This window comes from Brienomyrus brachyistius, chromosome 17, assembly GCF_023856365.1.
Source record: "Brienomyrus brachyistius isolate T26 chromosome 17, BBRACH_0.4, whole genome shotgun sequence".
Lineage (NCBI taxonomy): Eukaryota > Metazoa > Chordata > Actinopteri > Osteoglossiformes > Mormyridae > Brienomyrus > Brienomyrus brachyistius.
The window spans coordinates 21,589,195-21,612,243 of NC_064549.1; the positions used below are offsets into that span (position 1 = coordinate 21,589,195).

Consider the following 23,049-nt stretch of genomic DNA (forward strand, 5'->3'; position numbering starts at 1 on the left):
CAGAGCAGAGCGGAGAAACCAGCAACTCCACACTGACCACCTTCGGCACTTTTTGTGATCCATCAGCCTCATGGAATGTCAGAGGGTCTCGACCAAAAGACACTCGGCAGAAATCCCGTCTTGTTGCCCAGAAATGGGAGGTGGCAGGCGTACGTTTGGTTAAAATGCCCTGGAGGGTGATTATACATCGCTTCCCTGCGGGAGACGGTCCTCAGGGGCTCGAATCGGCCGGTGCCAGTGCTGGGTCAGCATTTCTGTCGCAGAGCGTGATCTGAGTCAGCTGGTCGCCCCTCCAACCATTCAGCCTTATCAGCGCTGTGCTGCTGCCTGTTACTCTTATTTCACACCCCCGGTTAGTCCTGTGTTCCCTGCTCCGAAGACAGGATCCTCTTTCTCTTAAGCGTTGGGGCTTCTAATGGTCACCTGTTGCTTCCCTTGTGGAGGTGGGTGTAAGCAGTGTAACCCCCCCCCCCCCCCAATGCACCATTTCTGGTGTGCTGAACTCTGTCACAGTCTGGTCAAAAGGAAACGCCGGCAACAGGAAATGGAACCAGCCGCCACGGAACGCAGCTGGGTACCCCCCCCCCCCGGCAAGATTTAAGGAGTTGTTTGTTGTCCTCAAGGTCATTTACAGTTCACAGGCACAGTGGGGGGTCATGGGAAAAACAGCCCTCTAAAGATGGCTGATCTGAGAGCCTGGCTGAGGTTTGCGGCTGGCAGGCCGTCCCGGAAAAAGGCAGTTTTTTTTTTTTTTTTTTTTCTTTTCTCAATTTTATTTAGCCACGTTACTCGCTGGAGGTTAGAACACCGAGCGCTTGGGGGGGGGGTGGGGGGGGGGGGAAGCATCAAGTCCTGGCAAATGGGAGACGTTGCCGTTTAAGCAAAAACGTTTCCTAAGGGCCATGGAGATGAGATGCAGTTTTATCCTAGATGACCTCTGCATCGTTTTCAGGACCCTGAGGGTATCTCACACCAGGGGCTTCTTACCTACCTAGGTACAGCGATGGGTGATGCGCGGGAACGTCAGTGTGCTGTGGAGAGGTAGCCTGAGTGTCCTGAGGTCCGCCCCAAACCCAGGGGCAGACAGGCAATAAGTAGCTGACCAGGAATTTGCTCTCATTGGGCCCGAAATGGATATTTTACCATTGGCTGGGGGGGGGTCCCCATTGGTATATTTAGCCACAGACAGGCTCTCGTTAGACTGGCCCAGTGGGAAACTTCCAGAATTTCCTGATGGCCAGTCGGCACCATTCCCAAACCCAGAGTGACTGATGGGCAGCAGAGAGGATCGGCCTGGACTCCTGAGTGTCTGCCAGTGTCTGAGGTCCAGCCTCCCTCATTTTGATTTGTACATGGTACTGATGCTGTGAACCGGGAGATTCTGTGCCAACAGGGCATCAGTCTGAGAGGCGTGTTACCCGGACAGTGTGGCTCACACAGGGATCTGACCGACGTGTTCGCCCCAGCCTGACTACTCTATATCCACTAAATGTAATGCTGCCCCCAGAGTCTGAATTGAGGAACTGCATTAAATAACACTGAGGCCGGACCAGACATGGGCCAGGTGTCTCCTCTTCCCCCATTATCCCATTTTCGTTGTGTTGTAGTATTTTAGGGGGTGCGGCAGTTTGTGTGGTGAAATGTATTTTTATAGTGGCTTGTATCTATGGTGACAGGGAATCCATTGTCCCTCTCCACCGCTCCCAGGATAAAGCTTTGGAAACAGACCCACACTGCCCCCTTCTGGTGAGGCGATCCGTAAATACGTGTGGGTGAGAGTGCAGCGCGGGGGGGGTGGCAAGTATATTGTCACAGCTCAAGAGACTAAGTTACAGTCTGGGCTGTAATGGGTTTGCAACCCCCCCAGCAGGAGATTAGATGAGCTGCCCCTGAGATTCAGGACGTGGCGGAAAAGCTCTTTGGCGGAAGCGGGCAGAGCTGAATATAGAAACTCCCAGAATGCATCAGCACTGAAAGCACTGAGCTGCTGTTAGGAGGAGAAACAAACGTAGTCAGGACATATTTTCCAGCCGTCCCTCGCGATGATGGCGTTGTGCGTCTGGCCGCGAGCCCACGGTCCTATCTGACACGTTCGGTACAATAGAAACCTTCACTGTGATGCTCTCCAGTCTGGGTAACCGCTGTTATTCCCTTCTGTAGTGTCATTACCCATAATTCCACCTTAGTGAGGCTTTCCCAGCTTTCTCAATCCACAGTGATTTCCTCGAGTTACTTGGGTTCCACCAACCCCCCCTCCCCCCCCCCCGGGTTCATGTTCCTGGTCTGTCAGTGCACACAGGATTGAAGCTTTTGGAAACCTTCTAGATCTCCCCATGGGCCTCCTGCTCATCTGATTTGGCAGTGAGCGCCCAACCTCACAAGACTCATGGGGACCGTGATCATCTGTGGGTTTACTGGCGAGTGAGAGGGCGTGATGTCATCTGCCTGAGGCCAGTGAGGGTGTGGGGGTTTTTGGGATCAGGCAATAACGGTGGGTCATCAGGCTCGGAGCTGAGAATCGCCGCTTTATTGGCTGACTGAGGTCATCCGGAAAACCTGCAGCCTCGCCGGCTCTCCATGGCTCAGGTCCCTAGCCCTGCTGTACAGTCCAGCCTTTTACCCCCCGCCTCCCTTGTAGTGTCTGCAGTCTGCTCTGTCTGTGCTGTGCGAGGGGCGATGGAGGCCCCGGCTCTCTGCCACACTTGTCATGAATTACTCGTTTGAGGGGGGCCTGGCTGGCTCCTGAATAAGCATGGCGAGTGCCACCCCCAGAAAATGCCAGAGCCGTGACGCCCCCCCCAGCCTTGCCTCTGACCCCTACGAGAGGGCAGAGGTCACCTACTCACCAGGCTATCGCATGGCTGCAAGCCGGGGGGGGGGGGGAGAGGGAGGGGGCAGTGCCAGATGGCTTGACCCCCGCGTGACCTGGGGGAGCTGGGAGTTTCTGGCATTAATGGTGAAAGATGTGAACTAACTGTCCGTCTCAGATATACATTAATGATTAAAAACCTGTTGTGTTGAAGTTGTGGGAAACCTTTTTTTGGTCCCCAGAAGGGGAAATTTAATTTAATAAAAATCTGTGAGTGATTAAAAAAAAAAAAAAAAAAAATGAAAATGCCAAAAGTCTTGTATTGTGTTCAAATCAGTTAAGGTTATGGCTAGATAGGGGTTACGGTTGGGTTAGGGTTTTGCCCATAGAAATGCACAAACCGTCCTCACAAAGGTGTGTGTGTGTGTGTGTGTGTGTGTGTGTGTCGTGTACATTTCTCATGCCTTCCCACTGTCTCACCTTTATCTCTTTTTTTTAATTGTCTCCCAGAGCTTTTCTGCTAGACCCAAAGCAGATATGATCACCTTCCATAACTGAAATGTACTTTTATTTTTTATCTTGCATGCAGTTTTGTTTTTCTGGAGTTGTCATTGCAGCTGAAGGTTGGCCAATTTTGGGGGGGGGGGCAGTGGCTGCTTCACTGCTTCAGTCCTCAAACTGGAAATATGAGATGTAGGTTTTCTCTTAAGTGCAGTTTGTCATTTTGTTCAAGTCCAGTGTGGGGGGGTTGTGGCTTGTTTGTTGGCTTCCAACTCTGGCCTGGGGGGGGGGGTGTTTCACTAATATTTCTTTCCTGCCCCATGAATGGAGAGGTATACTCTCCCCCATGTTACAGAGGGCTGTTACTGTGCCCCCCCCCCCACCCCCCTGTTTGTTTTCACGTTTCCTTGCTAACAGCCCTGAGTTTAAGCTGCCGCTATTACATTTATGCCGTCACGAGCTACTTTTCCAGTACAGAGGGGGATTGTGGATCATGGGAGTCCATGGACTGACAAACACCTGTCTCTCCTCCCACATGCCCCCCCCCTTCCTGAGTTTGACCAGATCTTGCAGAAGCTTGTTTTCTATCAGTCCCATTCTAAGAAATAGCTTGCCCTGCCCTGCCCTGCCCCACCCCCACCCTGGCTGGGGGTGCATTAACGTACTGCTCCTCCTCAGTGAACTGCCGAGAGTGCGGCCAGGTGCTGGGACCCCGGCCCTCCGTACCACCAGAGGAGGGGGTGGGTGAGCTAGCTGGCTAATGGCTTTCAGGTGTGCTGTTCCCACCTGTGGCTGGCGCATGACCTCATTCCCCAGCGTTTTCAGGCTCTCTTGTGGGTCTCTGACGGTGTCCCTTTGACGGTCTCGGTTCCAGCTGCGCTTTCGTTCCTCACCACACACAACACCTGTGTGGCAGTGTGCGGTACTTGAAAGGGACCCTTGATTTTAGCTTTCTTAGTGTTTGGTATGTCAGGAAAATTGTGAGTCCATCGCATCTTCAGATCAGCTCCATCAGCTCTTGTTGGGATGTGGTCACTCCCCCCCCCCCCCCCCCCCCCCCCGGGGTCGGCATCGGATGGTGTGTCAATTGGAGGTGATTCCACACTCTTTCCAGCAGTGGAATAGTGCCAAACATCATGCCTCTGGCCTCCCCCTGGCCAATCCCATGTCACTGGTGTACGCCCATCTCACCCAGAGATGCCCCCCCCGCCAAGCCTTAATAAGCATAGCTATGGTAAAGGCCCACAGCCAGAGTGCCAGGGGAAACCAAGACAGAACAGACTGAAGCTTGGACCAGGTTGCCGTGGAGAAGGGCGGGCCAGGTCAGGCTGGCGGCCCGATTGGCTGCCCTGTCACCTCCTGGGATTGGCTGCTGTGGTTTTCTGTACGGCTAAAATCCATTACGCTGTCTCAGTGGAGATGAATGATTAATGATGCTGTGGATTGTGCCATCCTTTCCGGCCTCCCTCAGATCCTGCTGCTGATCTGTCCAGTGAGGCTTAGTCTGTCTCTCCACAATAAAACGGTTTCACCTACTCCTGTCCTATCCCTCTCCCGTCCTTCCATTGCCCTTACATCTATTGAGACTGTACCACATCTAGGATCTCCTAACAGCCAGACTGGGGCATTTTTTATCCTCAGTTCTGTATTAGATTCTTGCCCAGTTTGACCATTTACAGAGCATCTCTAGTGATTTTCCACTGCTTTTAAGATCGTACTGCCTACGGTTCTGGGGGGCAGATTGTACAACTTCACTGCTGCTGCTGTTTTTCCATACTGTGCGCTCTGCCGTCGGTGCGGAACCCCCCCCCCCCCCTTTCAGGATGCTGGTTGGCATGAGGACAGATTTTCATATTTTTTTATGACCCCCAGGAAGCCCAGAATGTGGGAAAGTAGGAAGGGGAGTATTTTCTATTCTCACTGAGAATTCTCTCTGGTCTTTGTCAGAGTGACTTTGTGTCAGAGGAGCTTGTTTCGGTTTCTGGTGACCCCGCTGGGGGTGGGGTGCGGCCCATGTGGCGTGTGGGCGGCCAGCTCTGTCGGCAGGAACGCCTAGCAGCGGGACCAGGTACCGAAGCCACACGGCGAAGTCTGTTGCCGGAAATGTGCCGGCTTTCATTGCGTTATTTATTCGGAATGTTCTTGCGCGTCGGCCAAGTAGCCGGGGAGCTGGCATATTATGCAGAGAACTTTCCAGAACCGCAGGCGAAGCCTTAATCACGCGAAGAAAATTAGCTCATGTTAGCCCTCGTGTGTGTGTGTGTGTGTGTGTGGGGGGGGGGGGGGGGTTTAGCTGCACGGTCTCGGTTCCAGCTCACATGGGCTCGTCATTGACTGCCGCCTCCCAAAAACACACTGTTTCAGTCGCGGGTTTGAGTCGCGGCTCCGTCTGTCTCCGGTACTGTGCACGTGGCAGCCTGCCTCAGAGCAGCTCTGGTGGTGGGGTCACATCAGTCCCACTACCCTAAGCCTGCTGCGTTATGGTGGTGGTGACTGTTTCTGCCTGGTCAGGGCTGCTAATCCGCTGCGCCATGCTTCCGCTGCTAACAAATACGCAGCGTCACCTGTGTCGGTATGAGGCACGATCGTGGATCCTGCCGGGCCACTGGTCCCATTTGCCGTCACACTGACGAATCGCACCCCATGCCTCTGAATTACCGACTTTAATAACCTGTCCCATTGTGTCCAAATGAAAAACACCAGGGCATTAAATTGGTCGTCGTTGTAGAACTCATTACTGCCGGTGGCATCGGGTGGTGTGCGTAATGGAGGTGCCCCGCCCCAGCGTGTCCGTGGGCAGTGCGGCCAGCAGCCTCATGGGGTCATGGTATCAGTTGCGGCTTGAATGGGGTGGTTATGTTTGGCAGGCAGGTGACACAGACCCAGTCCACACACACACACACACACACACACACACACACACACACACACACACTGCTGTTTATTTCAGCCTCCGTTTCTTTCCACTGACTGCAATTTTAAACACAGTTCAGTTTGGTCAGTAATGAGCCACCTGGCCAGTTCTGAGTTGCATGCAGCCTTGGCGGTTTGCAGCCAGTGAGTAGCCCATGTGCCCCCATCAGTGCTGGGTGTGACGCGGCAGTGGTGTTCTGATCCATCAAAGGTTAGTGCTGCGCTCTGCCATGTTGGCAAACCTTGCATATTTCCAGTGTCTTTTTAAGTTGCCAGCGGGGGGGCATGTTCTTGTCTGGAGAGCTGGGACTCCCCTGCTGGGACTCCTCTGCTGGGACTCTCTTCACAGTTTCACTTTCTGTGAAGTCTTAAGGCTTTGCACAGACGTGTATTTATTGAGTCGGTTCCCTCTGGGGGAGCACGCTTTTGTAACTCCATCTCGCATGTTACCCCTCCTCCTCTTCTAGCAGTGTTCATGTGTGGGCATGCTGTATTATATGGTGTTGTGTAAAACGGCATGATGCTTTAAGGTCAAGAGATAAAGTCCCTAATAGACGCTCAGAATGATTCTGCAGGGAGCCACAGTGTAAATGGGTCAGATCAGGTCCGTTTGTCCGGCGTTGCCATGGCCAGGGGCTTCCCACCTCGTACCACCCCTACTCCTGTCGTCCTCCTGATGAGGACCAATTCTGTCCTTTATCTGTGTCGGCGATCTTCCTTGAGCCCTGTTGCCAAAGCTTCCATAGGTCACGACCAGGTTCTGGCAGTAGCTTTTTGGAGCCTGAGTAGGGGGCCATGGATCGGCTGTTTTTAGGATTTGGACGCGGAGAGGCCACTGAACCAGGGCTGCTGTCGAAGGAACGCCGACGTGTGAAGTAACGTACATGATTCTAGGTCATGGGTGTCGAGTGCCCCCTAATAAGCCAAGGGGGTTAGGGGGGCATTTAACATCCTGCTCGCTCACTTCTTGTTACACACTGCCAGTTGTGTCACTTCTTGTTAGCATTGACGATACTTAACTGATCCCAAGGAATCCATCTTTGGCAGAGAGTCTGCGAATCTAGGTTTGGTGTTGCTAATGGTTTTCCTTTCCATCTCTCTCCCCTCTGTTCCCTCCTTCCAGCGGAGCCCCTCCCCCTCATGGACCTGTGCCGCCGGGCAGCCCGCCTCGCCCTCGGCAGAGATCGCCTCAACCAGATAGACGCTCTGCCTCTGCCCCAGTCGCTGAAGAAATACCTCCAGTACCAGTGACGACCACCAGGGGGAGCGGCGCTCAAGGCCCGAGTCTGTGGGGAGGGGTACAACATGGAAGTACTAGGCAGAGGCTTGGTGCATGCAGAGAGGCTGGGGGCAGTGGGGGGTAGGGCTTGTTTACATTTAGAGACTTGTTTACTTTTTAATATTTTAAATTATTGTTCTGCGGTCATATTCAAACTTGGGCCCCCACCCCCATGTCCGTGAACAAAGTTGGGGAAGTACACTAGCCCTGCACAGAGGGGGCCGATGGAGCTCGACATGTATGTATTTTTTCTTAAAGTATGTCCTGGACTTCACTGAGGACTTCAGACCCAGTCTGTGCGTGACAGTGGCCAGAAGCTTCCGGATGGATCCAAGCAGCGTGTGTTAACCCCATCCAACACCAAGAGCGGCTGTACCCCCCCTCTGCAGAGTCTCCCACAGCTATGCCACCCTGGACTCATCACGTTTATTTTTAAACTTTTAAATGCGCTTCATCTGGTCTCAAACCTTTTTAATGTGGCATAGTAACATCCCCTGTGCCGGTCCACTGCGATCATTGTCAGGGTTTGGGTCGTGACCCTATGCTGCGGGTCGCTGTTCGCTTATCTGTCTGCTGCTCTTTCTGTCCCTCATTTTGCGGCTGCACTAGACGACCTTTAACCTGCTGCTCTTCCATTCCGATCAGCGTCGTCATGGCTCTCGCACCTCCTTCCGGATCTCGCTTTCCGCCCTCCTGTCTGTCCCGCTGAGACTGGGGCCGTCGGTAGACGTTGGCATATTTTAAATGTGAATAAAATTTGAATTGAAGAATGGGGCTTGGCTCATGGTCTTCATCCTGTATTAGTTGGCCCAGGGCCTGGGGGGCAGACTGGGCCTGTGTGCCATCTACAGAAACCACAGTAACCCCCCCCCCCCCCGACTGGCTGAACTCCGGTCACCTATGAAGTGTTTCCATTGAAACCCTTAACGCCCATCAGTACAGGCTACCAAGAAGCTAAGTTCTGGCCAGTTTGGCAAATCTAGCCTGGTCTGTTTGGAACACGGAGGGCTGTAATTCAGGTTGTGCCCTGAGAGAGACGCTACATTCTGACTTTTAATAAAGGCTGATGTCCCCTTACTCTGTTCCCCTTTACTAACCCTGTTAGTTCTCAAGCCTGCAGTTCACTGCCAGGTCACTGGCGGATGTTGCACATTAACTGGCCTGCGTTTTTCTCCTCATGGATTATTTAAACGGAGTCTCGAAGCTCTGCGTCAGGGCTGCTTTTGCTCTTTTCTCACTGTGCCATATTAAAAATGAACCCTTTGCCGGAGCAGGTGCAGACCTCTTGGTAGCTTGCTGATGGTTCTGTGGCCCATAGATTTTCAGTTATATCAGCAGTTTCGAAGCAAAGCCGTTCAGAGAGATGTTTTATGATGGATGGATGGATGGATGCATGCATGCATGCATAATTCCTGGATGGGAGTTCTTGATAACTGATATCTGTGTAGATGATCACCAATTGCTGGCATTTCAGGAAGAAGGACCCTAGTCTGAAGATGGTGACCTCTTGCTGGTTCTGTGCTTTACACTGGAGTGTTTTTAATAGTGTTCTGTGAGATCACAAGCCCACACGCTTAACGCATGAGAGCACTAAAACCCAAACCAGATGCTCTTTAAGACTCTCAGCTGTTTCTTCGCTTGGTTGGGGGTGGTAAACAGATGGAGGAATTGTTGTTTCTTTCTACTCGGCAGGGTGTTCCACAAGGCAGGGTTTCTCCATCAGCTGGGTTAACGTAAGCTGGAAGTCATGATTGTCCAATAGGAAAGCTCCTTACCTAAACTCTCATTGGACAATCATCACTTCTAACTTAATTTAACTTAGCTGACTGAGAAATCCTGCTTTGGGGGACTACAGAGTGGGGTTACTGGCTTATCGGGGTAACTTGTCAGATTTAAGGTAGTCTTTGCAAAATGTAAGTGAACGAATATGAAGTCCATTTAACCTGTGGTACCTTAAATAAAAAAATTAAGTAAAAAACTTTTACTTCCCTGGTAATGAGGAACCTGCGTCATTCGCCATGGAGCATGATGGGTAAATATGCCCATAGTGAACCTGTAGTTAGCATGTCGGTGTCTGTATGGGAGGCTGTTTTCTGCATCTGACCACTATAAATGACTTTCCTGTTGGCTCTTTATAACCCGAGTTTGTGGTCTGGACGGCATGTGGAGTAGCACTTGAGGGTGGAGATCCAGAGACGAACTGCTATGGCACTTTAACATGTGGGTTCACCATGAGACCCCCCTGTATAACTGCCCCCAACCCCAAATATAATGATTATTTATGCAGCATGCATGCCTGGGTTGTTTCTTCGTTCTTAGTGCATTGAATTTATCATGTTTATCAGCTTTGTAAACAGATTTAACCCTCTCTCTCCCACTCAATCTGGATGTGAGCAGGTCCAGTCCTGTGACTGGAATGTCCACTGTACTGCTCGGTCCCTTCAGTAAGGTCTGACTTGCTAAGTATGTAGTTTTACTGCGTGTTTGCGTACGTATGAGGGCGTCATGCTTACATGGAGCCATAGGATGGCGCTGTTGGGCGTAAATGCTCGAGCTGAATGCCTGTGACCTGTGTTGAGTGTGCACAGAGCAATTGACCTGAGTTTGTGGTGCTCTGTTGGACACCAATCCCTCGATTCAGTGACATGCAGGGGTGACGTCAGCACTGGTGCGTGAGGGAGAGTGAGACGCTTGCTGCCTTAGGGACATCAGGATGCGTGGCCCTGCGGGTCGGCTTCGTACATGATGGGTAGCATTGGAGCGTGTTGTGAGATGACCTCCTTGAGGCTGTCCTCTGTTCATACTGGCGTCAGCCAAAGGTCACTGACCCGGCACTGGTGCAGAGTGATTCAGATACCGGAACAACTACCCACCCGCTAAAGCCAGACGTTGTAATAAAAATTACCTTCCTGACGCAGCAGAATTTTGGTGAGAGTGTCGAGTCTATGTGATATAGATGCCCCGCCTTTGTGCTCAGGGTCAGACATCAAGGCCTTGCTCTCTAATTGGGTGCTAATCCGCTGTTGCCTCTGATCCACTCGCCTGTGAAGCTTTTTCACCGCCGAGTTTGCCAAGTGCAGCTCTCCAGTCTGTTTCCACGCTGCCACCTGGTGGTCACCATTGAAAACACATTGATTCCACATTTTGTTGGGCTCCCGTCTGAATGTAAACATTGCTAAACGGTACTACTGGACCTGAGGATGAATTATTTACATGCTTCATCCATTTGTCCCCACAATAATACTTGGGGTGAATTTAAAATTCAGCTCTTTCTCACCTCTGTCCATAGTCATTTTTAGACTACAGGGAAACTCTTTAAGGAGCTGAAATATACCTTTTCCATCCAGATTTGAGTGTCACTACCATGTTGTTGAACCTGACTTGTAATGGCACTTAAGGTGCTAATGCTAACAACATAAAAAGAACTGAACGCCCTCTTAGTGTTCTTTGAGGCTGGGACAATATCTCCCCCCCTTCAAGCGATCTGTGTGGACAGAACCCAACACAGCATTTGTTCTATATGCAGATGTTTGCAGCCTGGTGCCAGAGGTACGATGTCACTAATCCGCTAAGAGCATGCGGGCCGCTCGCCGCGGAGGTCACTACGCGCACACACGCCAGACGTTGGGGCTTCGTTCGAGTGTGCAAGTTGGACAGCTTCCTGATATTTGCTGCACCTCTGGAGATTCTGGATTATTTTGTTTAAATGGTGCTATGGTAACCATTCCTGTGGTGTGTAAATGCTTAAAATGGCTGCCCCTCCCTAACCGAGTGCATACTGACTAAAAGGCCAAAGCAGGATGTTTGAAGTGAGGCAATCTGGAAGGCTACCTTGAGTACTATAGCCTAACCACAACAGTAGCACGTCCCATTGAAGGTAACTACAGACCATGCGCTAACTCTGTGAAGGCTACATACGTATGGACCAGCCTTATTGCAGTACACTGCTACACGCTAACTCAGCGCAGGCTCTGTGCATCTGAACCAGCTGTAATGCTGTGCACTAAACACTGCGTGCTCTGTGCATCTGAACCAGCCTTAATGCTGTGCACTGCACTGCTACAAGCTAACCGTGCAGGTTTCACCCTAATGTGCGCGGCGCATGTAGCCTGCTGGTGGCGGTCAGTAATGAACAGTACGGCGAGTACTCTGCCATGGAGGCAGCGGCGTGCCCCGGGGGTCGTCCTGCTATTCCCACCTCGCTGGCTCGCAGATCCCTCTAATTAAGGCTGATTTGTTTAGTGCCCCAATGTTGAGTTGCCTCTTAAAATTAATTGCATCTCGAATGGTAATTTTAGGCATAAGCGCTGATCGAAGCGCCCTTCATTACCAATTAAATAAAAAAAGACTTAAAAGCAAAACCGGCTGAGAGGGAATCTGTAAAATAAACAGATAAACAGGGGTGTTAATTGTCGATATCACCTCTTTCCTCCGGGGGGGGGGGGGGTGCGAGGGATAAGCGCACAGTTAGCATTCTGTGCGCAGGCTAACTGGCAGCCTGCCTCAGGGCTGTGCTGGCTGTGGAGAAGAGATGGGAAGCATGCGAATGCAAATCTATTTCGGTCACCACGTGGGCAATTTTACCAGGTGGGGTAGAGCGTTGATATGACTAGAGTGTCTCACCACCAGGGGGCGATGCTGCTCTATCAGAACCGAGCCAACTGAGGCTCTCAGTGATAATCCCTCCACAAGGGGAGCGATAAACTCAAGCCCAGGTCTAAATCTTTGGACTGCAGAACACCATCTGCCCTGTCAACGTTTTGTGGGACACACAGATCTCTAGACGCTACTTTACAAAGGCATTTAACCCTGACACCCAGCAAATGCCCAGAGGACTTTTAATTAACCTGTTAACTTAATTTGTAGGTGCAGTAATTTACAACCGCTGCACCTGAGCGTCTAATTAAAATTACACAATAATAATGTTCACGCTACTACCAACCTATCACAATGGGCAGGGTATGGGTAATGAAATTACTTCCCTGTGTTTAATAGGTAGTTACCCATAAATCCTTCTATTAATCACGGTAACTTGCCTTTAATGGGATTTGAACCAGTCTCCTCTTTCCATGCTGTTTGCTTTGAACATGAACCCACAGATTAGTGCCGGCTGGCAGCTCCCGTGTCGCTCAGCCAAGTCCGGCACACCCCAGCCATTCAGCGGGAGCTACAGTTTGTCCTCCTGCAGTAATTTTGTGGCCGTGAAGTGACATTATGGATTTGGAGAGGCGCTGGTGTTGCTCAGTCGGGATTAATGGTTTAATCATGAGGTTTGACCTTAAATATGAATGCTTGTTCAAGTGAACCAGACCATTTAGCAGTCTCTCTCTCTCATTATTAAATTGTGGAGACCAGATTCCCCCACAATGTGATAAAAACCTGTAACTTTTTACCTGGATCCCACAATGAAAACCTGAAGTTGATAAAAAAAAAAAAAAAAAAAAATCTATGACTACCATCAAAAAAAAAAAAAAACTAAAAATGCCGAAAGTTTGGTTACAGAGGATTAATGTTAGAGCTGGTAGGGATTAAGGTTGTCATAATTGGGATTCTAGGGTTATGCCCATAGAAATGAATGGAGAGTCCCCATAAAGATATGTGTGTGTGTGTGGCCAATGTATTTCCTATACAGCTGTGCAATCTAATTATTGACTCCAATTACTTTAATTAACAGAGAATAATTAAAGTATATGTTCTTAGCCCTAGAGCAATTTTATCAATTAACCAAACACTTCATATTTTGTGGGGAATTTATTTGGGTATACAGTTATTATTACCCAGGGATTCTTTTTTTTTTGTCATCCATCAAACCATTTGAAAGCGTTTCAAGCGCTGTCAGGAAATTATTCATTCTGACCAACAGCTGCAATGCGGTTTAATGATGCTAAATTAGCCTCAAGGTTAATTGCATGTCCAAAGTCAGTGAAATGATATAAATACAATGGCTGAGTTACATCTCACCACAAACGGCAGCTTCTCACCATGCTTACCCCCCTTCGAATCTGTCGAGCTTGACCGAGAAAGCTTACATTTCCCAGCATGCTCTAGTTTCCCCCATAAAGCACCACTGGGTAGCATCTATAGCGTCCTAATAAAAGGCTTGTCTGGCCATGGACTGGACATGCCTAACCTCTCCCTTGGGACTCGTCCAACAGAAGGCACAGTTTTCACCTATGGTCATTTCTTCTAACGCAAAGCCGAATCTGGTAGCCCTGCCTCACATTGGAAGCTGCTCCCTGATCACTCCAGAGCTTCCTCTGCCTTCACCTTTCCTTGTGTCCCCTGGTGTTGTAAAATATGCTCTGACGGTATGTGTTGGTCTCAGAAGTAGGAAGACCAGACGTGAGCAGAACCACGACCGAGCGCCGCGAAAGCAGTGGAGTGAGTCGAATGTGAGCGCAACGCATAAACGTACTAAGTCATTGTTATTTGGCTTTAAGGTGCTGTTACCAAGTTGTGGCCTCTTGTGGGCGCCAAAGCGTAACTCACCTTGCAGTGTTATAGCCCTGCGGGGGCCCATCTGCTAGCAGGTCTGCTTTTTGGGGAGAGTCTTTGCCTTTTAGTGTAATGCAGTGGCTCTTAAACTCGGTCCTCGGGCCCCACTGCCCTGCTTGTCCTCCATCTATCCCGGCCCTACACACTGCTGATTACCTGGATCAGGTGTGTTCAGTCAATCAGAAGCTGAAAGACAGCTGGGACTTGTGTGTGGGGCAGGGATAGCAGGAAAACAAGCAGGGCAGTGGGTTCAGAGGACCGACTTTGAGAACCACTGGTGTAATGGAAGGTATTGCTGTACAGAGAAGCTTGTGACAGCACTGTTATCTAGCTAATTTAGCAACAACGATCAAGTGTGAGCAAACTAATATTTTGTCACTTGTACAAGAAAAACAGGCTGTTTTATTTATGTACACCGGACGGCAATTTCATAGCAGTTATGCTGCCTAATGTGTTAGTGGTGAATTATTGACCTTCTCGAAGCAGCACTAATGGGTTTGTGATGGGAAATGAGGTCCCGGTGGTAAGATCTAGTTATGCTCGCCATTCCGGCCCGGCCCGGCCCGGCACACCGCTGCATGTCGCACTGACTTCCCGTCTGCCATAAGCATGACCGTGATCTCTCAGGTCCCGTCAGTCTCTCTCTCTCTCTCACACACACACACACACTGAGAGAAACAGGTGGATTGTAAAACAGATCTTTATTTGGCCGATGTACAGTGCTGTAGTGACCACCGGAACAGAAGGAAACCCATAACAAAGTCGGAGAGAAACTGCAATTAAAAAACGTTATACACATTTTACAGGCTTGGGACACTGCACTTCGCCCTCTCCTTTTCTCGTCTAACAGACAGCTGGCAAACATGGAGTCGACATAAATCTCCCTGCATCCAATGAACGGTATGGAAAGAGCCGGAGATTGGGGATCCGAGTCTAAAAAGTGGGAGGGGGGAGTCACGGTCACGGATGGCAAAGAGAAACCACTGACACAGACTTACACGTACCTACACCTGTCCCGATCCGGGTGGAGAGACCCCAGAGAGTAACGGGTGTTTCTCCGGTAGTATTGCTGACGATAAGGGCTTCGGCCTCCTCGTGATGATCTTTCAGCCTCTCCGAATCCGGCCAGGCGACACCGCGGCGCGGTCTTAAGGGGTCCGCCCTGGGAGTGCACGGGAACCGCGCCGGCTCCGCTTGGATCATCTGAGCCCGTACGGGACAGCACACGGCATCATGGGTACACAGAAAGGGGACCGGGACGTGTGGATGCACATGGACAGGGGGAAGGCTTGTGAGACGGGAATCGGGTACGCTACTCTACACGCTATGTACAGACCGGTATATAAAAGTGTACAGCCGCACTCCTCCCTCGCTGTCAACGGAAAGGGAGGCTTCCGCAGAAGTCTGATTCTCAAACCATATATAAATCCAGCGTGAATAAACGGAGTTTTTGTCTCGCATCTCTACAGATTTAGAATTACCATTAAAATAAACATTTGAAAGAGATCTAACATTTAGATCGACATAAGTAAAATATAATCAACTGCAAGAAAAAAAAACGGCTTTAATATATTAAAATATTGCAAATAAATTAACCATATTTATTAAAGGTACATTATTTTAAAATTCCCGTGGTACTTCACATAAGGACACAGCTTACATGAGGCGCGGACTGGAGAAAAAGCAGCCCGGGAATTTGCCGTCACTTCACTTTGATAATTTTGCCGCTGACCGGGGGGAGTCCTCCCCCTTGGTATATTTTGCCGACCGACAAAATTTCCTGAACTTCCCGATGGCCGGTTCGCGCCTGGTTACATTGCATCCATCCATCAATCCATTTTCTAACACCGCTTAATCCCAACTGGGGTCGCGGGGGGGTTACATTGCAAGATGTTTAAATCATTGTGGACTCTCGCATTCCCCCGTCATGGACGCTGTGACCAACTGGGTATTTTGGGGGGAAACGAGAATTAACAAATTCAAATATTTCGTGTGTGACTTTACACCCAGAAGATTGCTGAGGGGATTTCTAACAAGCAAATTACTGTGTTTGGGCAAAGACTACGGGTTTTCAACAAGACGACGCACCCTCACTTTTTTCTGTAGGAAGTAGTGATCCGAAGTGAAGGTGTGAAATGCAGCCATCCAGCTGTCTAAATGGAGCCTGAAATTACAAGTACAAGCTTAGGGTGTGACTGTGTGCGCCTATTAACTGTGGTCTTTTTATAATTTACGTACGACAGTGATTGACAGCCATAATCAGTTACTGTTTGAAGGACAGAAGAGGGAAAATAGCCTATATTCACACTGCAGTCTCTATGGGAGCAAATTTGTTGTGCCGTACACATTTCAGATCAGCAGAGTACATTTTGTAAAGGGCTTGATTTTCAGAAAAACAGACCTTTTGGAAGATGGTAGTCTTGCCAATGAATCAGTAGCCTTAGAATCAGGTGCAGGTTTACTGAACATGGCTGTGTGTGTTTAGTAAGGTAATGTAGAGTCGTCCCACTCCAACTGGCCCCTCCTGTCGCCCTCATGAGGCCCCTGGGGGCCCCGAGTCTCCTCCTCATCACTTTCTTCAGACTCTGCGCTCGTGACTTCTTCCTCCAATTCATCTTCCTCTTCATCATCGTCTTCCTCCTCCTCTTCCTCACTGACCTCTTCATCTGCAGCCTGTGTCCCCTCCAAGTTCTGGCCCATGAAGAAACCCAGGTTAGAACATGAAGAAGCAGCATCCATCCTCATTCTGCTCCACCTGTCTGGTACCTCCTGCCTCTGCCTCTCCTTCACTGTATTGCTTCCTCTCACATCTGCCTCTGTCTTCTCCCTCCCTCCTCTGTCTCACTTCCTGTCTCTGACTCCCCACCTCTCCATTTCGTACCCCTCGGTTCACGAGGCGTCTCACCTCCATGGGATTCACCGTGATGGTGAGCGCTGTGTCGTCCCACTCCATCTCTCCATCGTCTTTGTTGTCGTGTTCACCTTTGGCGTCCTGCTGGTGGGCCACGTGGATGCGGTATATGCCCAGAACCACGATGACCACCAGGGCGGCGATGCAGATCACAATCACCACGGTGGCAAAGCTTGGGATGGCTATGCATTAAAGCGGTTGGGTGGGGGGAGGACAGAGTGGAGCAGGCAAAGTGGAATTACAATGTGGCCCCGATGACATGATTCCAGGACCTCTATCTATGTCCTGCGATGACTTAAATGTCATGCTTTTCTGGGGTTGTTCTTTACTGACACCACAAAATTCGGGAAAACACAAGTGGGCGCAAACACGTCAGGTGGTGGAAGATACCTCAGTCATACAGGCATATTGATTGATTTTACTTTATTATTATATAAGTACTTTGTTAATGAAACTGGCCTGCAGGCAGCAGCTAAGGCTTCTCACTAACTGCCCTGTGCCAGCTACTGCCCTGAAAGATCATGTGTGTCCCTGAGGAGCCTCCAGAGGGCAGTGCTGAGGTACCATGGGCAAACGGGGGCAGGGATCCCTGCACCTCTGAAAGGCATTAAACATTGTTTTTTCCTTTTGAACGTAGTCCATGAGGCAGCCTGTTCTTTACAGTTAATTATGTACTTGACCGTAACAGTGAAGACATCCAATAGCAGAAGGTCCCAGGTTCATCTGTCACCCACTGCTCTGTGTCATCTCCTCCAGTAGGGGGCAGTATAGATTGATGTCTATCTGATTTAAATCCATGTTAACCATCAAATTTGCAGACCATCTTAAGAGTATCATTGTATGATCTTGAGCAAACGTAATCCCCCCCCCCCCCTCCAGTGGACGTCCTAATCAGTTAAATCTCCCCTGGTTAGGTGCTGAGAGGAAAGCTCTTCCGTGTCTTCCCCCCTCCCCCCCGATCCTGGCTGATCTCCAGCTTCACAGACCTTACGCAAGACAGTGAAACCACCTGATTGCTCAGGTGGAGAATTATCATCAGGGGAAGAGCTGTTTTTAGCCTCAAGTCAATGCAGAAGCGTGATGAACATCACCACTGCACTGGGCGAACGTGGCTCACCCCCCCCACCCCCCGCGATGTGTGAAATCATCATGCACTGAGGAGTTTAAGCCACTTTGCTGGTTCATGTCATGCTAAGTCATGCTGTGGTCCAGTGCTCCACCCCTCCCTTGAAAACCCACAATGCACTTGTCCTTACCGGAGTTGTGGGCGTGGCTGGGGATGTGGCCGGCGACCGGCTGCTGGATGGCATGCAGGTACTGGGGCTGTGCTGCCATGTGGTTTATGTGCTGCGGGGGGGGCACGCTGTGCAGCACGCTGACCTGGGGGGGCAGTAATGTAGAATGAGCATCAAGAGGGCTGTGGGGGGCATAAGGGGGCGTCACAGGGCGTTTTGTGATTCTAATGAACAAGTTTGAAGGTTCAATTCCTCCAATTAGGGAAGTAATTAATTTAATTAAGTGCTTTAAGTGCTCTGCTATAGCAGGGACCTTCAGGTACATTGGCACTTTGAACACAAGCAACCAATTTACCATCATAGAGAAAATAGTTTAATAGCATTAATTAAGACATGTTTTCTGCTTTTCACGCTTCCCACAGACAGGTGGCGCTGACCTCCAGGTTGAACTCGTTGCTGGTGTAGCGGCCGTTGAGCTCTGAGCAGGTGAGTCTGAACCTGCGGCCCCCCAGGTCTGCTGCGTGCCGGTTGTGGTACCTCAGCTGCTTGATCACCCGCTCGTAGTTGGACATGGAGTCCACGCCTGGGCGGGGGTGGGACCGGTCACATGGTCACAATCTCACATGCTGTAGTGGGGCAGGGCAGGTGAGGGTGAGGCGTCGCTTACCGTAGATGGAGATACCAGATGTGGAGTTTGTGGCGTCGAGGTGTTTCCCCAGTAGGGCAGCGTGTGGGAGCTGCAAGGACTCCACCTCCGTTTGCAGCTCCTCCCCGATCACCAGGAGGTCACAGTAATCCAGGTTGTGGATGATCTCCTCCAGGACCCCAGGTCCATGGGCTGTTGTGGGTGTCATGAGATGATGAGTAGGCGGAGCTGTTGCCCCTGGTGATGGTACGTCAGGTGTCATACCTGTGCGGTAGGCGGAGCCATCGCCCCGGCTGATGGTGCTGACGATGTGCAGGTCCCGAAAGAGCAGCAGCCCAGCAGGGTCCTGGAGGTCAGGGGCCGGCCGGCTCAGGTGCTCTGATCCGGTGATGGTGATCTGCGGTTCACTGGGCTGCAGGACCATCACCACAGCCTCAATGTCCGGGATGGAGATGCATGTGTCCTCGCCGAAGCACCTGTGAGAGAGAGACAGTGTACCTTTTCCGTTCCTCACAGACAGGGTGCAGAGATCATTTTTTTCACTGCAAACTGATTCATTTAGTCCCTCATCACGGTTGCACTCGTAGCACCACTGAACCTGAGCAGGAAAACACACGTGTGCGTCGCGGCAGTGCTGCGTGATTCACTACTGAAGCATCAATGCTGCTCAGCTAACACACCCACATTAATAAAAGAGTAGGGCGGAGGAACAGGAAGATGTAGTTCATCTTTTATTTAAGACACCCGATGCCCTCCACAGACGCTGCAGCTGCGGAGAGAATCAGGCCGACCCGGTATGTATGACTGCGGCGTGGAGGAATGCAGCCTCCTTCTGCCCGCGTGGGGGCAGTGCCTCTGATATGGCGCTCTGCCAAAGGTGCCTGCTTCCTCTTTTATCCACATCCGCGGTAATAAACGTCTCTGCTTTACGGCGACCCTTAGCACAGCTGTAATCCAGCCTACAAACCTCGTGACAGACAGAACGGCACCAGGGTGAAACCCGACAGTTTTCAGGATAGATAAAATTGCCCCCATCCTGGCTGTAATGGACTATTCCAGTTTGACACTTCACCCTCCCAACTTTCTGTTACCACTGCACTCTATAAGTTGTTCACTGCCAAGCGAACTGGCACAAAATAGCCTGACAAAAATGGCACAAAGACACAAAACTCACATCTCCCTTGTCTGATACCACCTCACCAGACCGGTAGATAACTTGTGAACAGATGTGGGGAGAACACAGTTAAATTAATTAAATTAAATGAATGTATGCAAAAATTCATGATTAACCTTAGCAAAAGACGGAATGATTAAACTACTTAAATTTCACCAATCGATCCTCCAGCGCAATACCCCCCTTCTCTGCATCAGCTAATTTTACCGACAGCATTCCTGCCCCCACCCTGCCCAGTACGTTTTACTGCTGGCCTTCCCTCACTTTGATTACAATATTATTTATGTTAATTGTTTATCATTCCCTCTCATTTCTCTTTCAGCCCCAAAAATATTTCCAGTGGCCCCCTTAGGGCCCCCCCCGCCCATGTCAGCCTAGGGCCCCCAGAGAAGTTAGTCCGCCCCCGTCAGAAGTGTCTCTTCTGGTGGGCTGCTGGATCCCGTCCAGTCCGGTAAATCGTAGTGTGCCGGAGAGGGACGTCACAGCTTACCGCCGCCTGTCCCCCTACGCTCTCAGTAATTACGGTTATTAACGGCCATTTGAAAAACAAATTGCAGTATTTTCTGTAGGTACAGTATCTATGATGCTGCTAATTAAGGGCTTTGTTAGTGTGCGGTGTGGCATCTCCGACAGCATCTAAACTGGCACGAACTGTCTCGCTGGAGGAGTCCATGGGCGTAGCCTGCTGGGAGCAGCTCGCGTGTCGAGTTCGCGTGCCTTTTTGTTGCCGTGCCGACGCCTCCTCCATGTGACAGCCAGTAGGAGTCATGTGCCGTAAATTCCATTAACAAGAACAAACTAACACGAGCACTAATTATCTTTGGTGTTAAGAAAAAAAACTGACTGCCAGTGGCATAACAGCAGAATTATCAGCTTCTATAATTCTGGGAAAAGCAAACCTGTGGTTTTAATTATTTTGGCCACATCTTTCTGCTGCATTAAACAATTAACACGTTGTGTCACACACAGCTGTCTGACATTGTAATCCGTCTCACTGCATTCCGTGTCATACCCCCGATCCCGAAGAGCCAGGTCGAACCCAGATTCAGGCCATGGGTGTCTCATGGGACTGCTCCAGAGCGCCCCCTAGATGCGAGGAGCAGTACTGTCGTGGTGCGATGCTGAAAGCGCTGCTGCTAGGATGCCACTGGAGTACTGGCATAACGTTTGAGGACAAACAGGAGCCCAATCTAGTACTTTATTTATTTTTGTATGGTGCCAATTTGAAATTCATCGTTTGGGCTCCAGGGGGAGGACCCTGCTCTGAGATGGCTCATCTCCATCTCTTTGATGTCAAGCTGCTGCCTGGCATTCAAGCACTGCCACCTGGGTTTGAAATGACAATGGTGCTCTGCGGAGCTGTCAGCAGGGTGCCCCCTACCTGCTAGATGGGGCCACTTCTGCTGTTTATTTGGGAAAACTCAATGGGTCTCATTTGTGAGTTTAGCTCCCGGGCCTGTCATTAGCGGGACCACCTCTGAATGACAGGGGAGTAGAGCCACATTTAGGCAGGGGGTGGATTGTCTTTATATGAGGGGAGGAGCCTGTTCCCCTAGTTTATTACCAGTGGAGAGGGGCAGGCTGAGCCCCCTCACACTTACTGGCACTGAAACATTTAATGCTGGTGAAAACGAAACACCTGGAACCAACAACCTGGCAGAGTCCATTTTATAAAGATATTTCCCATTGGTATTATTTATGATCCTTTTCTCTCCTCCCTTTGCTCTGGTCGAAGGGACCGTGCTCTCAGTGGAGCAGAGCATGGCCCTACCTAACCTCCCACGAGTGCAGTTGTGGGAACCCATGCGTATTTAAACCCTGCATGCATATTTACACACACCCTGAAGGTAATTATATGAGTGACTGCCTTTATCGAATGACAGGGATTCATAGTAACCTAAACGAAGGCATCGAGTCGCCCGTGGGATTAAGGACGGACACTTACTGCACGGCTGTGGAGATGCGTAGGCGCCGCAGGCCCGGTGTGGGGAACTGCCGTGAGTTGATGTAGGACACCTTCCTGACAGCTGTGTTGATGTTCTCCAGGTCATCGCCCTCCATGACCAGGATGGACTGGGCTGGGTTGAAGTGGAACTGGGCCGAGAACAGGATACATGAGGCATCAGGATCCATCGCATGGCTTTATTGCTCAGAGAGACCACGCTGTACCACCATCCACTGTGTGGATCTACTACTCAGACACTGTAGTGACAAACAGACCACACTATACCTCAGTCCTACTCAGACTGCCCTGTACCACCATGCTGCTCAGACAGACTACACTATACCTCTGTCCTACTGTACCGCTATGCAGCTTTACCCCTCAGATAGACTATGCTGTACCACCACCCACCTTACGGCTTAATCCCACAGACAAACCACACTGTACTGCTGTACAGCTTTACCCCTCAGATAGACTACGCTGTACCACCACCCACCATACGGCTTAATCCCACAGACAAACCACATTGTACTGGCATCTGCCACCCATCTTTACTGCTCAAATAGACCGTACCATTTCGAAGACATAGAAACACCTGTTTTTGCCAAGAAGAGGACCCCCCCCCCACCACACTCATTACCCTCAGCAACCCACACCCCCCCCCCCCCCCCCCCACCCTCCAGCTCACCAACAATCATTATCGCCAACCTGCTGTTTAATTCCCCATTTGACAATTAATCGCTACCTGGGTCTGTTGTCTAATTGCACATCAGAACCAATTACTCTCTCCCTTACCTACAGAGTGCTTGCTTACCCTTAACTTCTTCCCGAATCACATATTCACATGGTAGAGGGAGGAATAGCCTCTTGCAGGGCACATGCTATGTGACACACATGTGTTGACACACATGTGGTAAAACATGCTATGTAACATGCACTTGTTGGAGTGTGCTATGCAACACACATGTTGGAGTGTGCTATGCGACACACGTTGGTGCATGCTATGCAACACACGTTGGTGCGTGCTATGTGACACACATGTTGGTGCATGCTATGCGACACACATGTTGGAGTGTGCTATGCGACACACATGTTGGTGCGTGCTATGCGACACACATGTTGGAGTGTGCTATGCGACACACAT

At 50.4% G+C, this 23,049-nt stretch overlaps 2 protein-coding genes across 3 annotated transcripts in view; one reads left to right on the plus strand and one right to left on the minus strand.

The window, feature by feature from the left end:
- LOC125712079 (germinal-center associated nuclear protein-like) overlaps positions 1 to 7,474 on the plus strand; it is a 75,787-nt gene extending 68,313 nt beyond the window's left edge. Inside the window, exons 27-28 of the mRNA XM_048981716.1 lie at positions 5,258 to 5,378; positions 7,347 to 7,474. Coding sequence (XP_048837673.1) covers positions 5,258 to 5,378; positions 7,347 to 7,474 — 249 coding nt within the window. The remainder of the gene's footprint in view (positions 1 to 5,257; positions 5,379 to 7,346) is intronic.
- Positions 7,475 to 14,681: 7,207 nt separating this feature from the next.
- Positions 14,682 to 23,049, minus strand: part of clstn2a (calsyntenin 2a) — a 131,783-nt gene continuing 123,415 nt past the window's right edge. Inside the window, exons 11-17 of one of the 2 annotated variants that reach the window (XM_048980967.1) lie at positions 21,909 to 22,057; positions 19,054 to 19,265; positions 18,811 to 18,981; positions 18,581 to 18,726; positions 18,165 to 18,288; positions 16,903 to 17,090; positions 14,682 to 16,688 (exon numbers count right to left, since the gene is read on the minus strand). In XM_048980967.1, coding sequence (XP_048836924.1) covers positions 16,479 to 16,688; positions 16,903 to 17,090; positions 18,165 to 18,288; positions 18,581 to 18,726; positions 18,811 to 18,981; positions 19,054 to 19,265; positions 21,909 to 22,057 — 1,200 coding nt within the window. In that variant the 3' untranslated portion in view covers positions 14,682 to 16,478. Of the gene's footprint in view, positions 16,689 to 16,902; positions 17,091 to 18,164; positions 18,289 to 18,580; positions 18,727 to 18,810; positions 19,266 to 21,908; positions 22,058 to 23,049 lie in introns of both variants that reach the window. The other variant, XM_048980966.1, reaches the window with a different exon arrangement.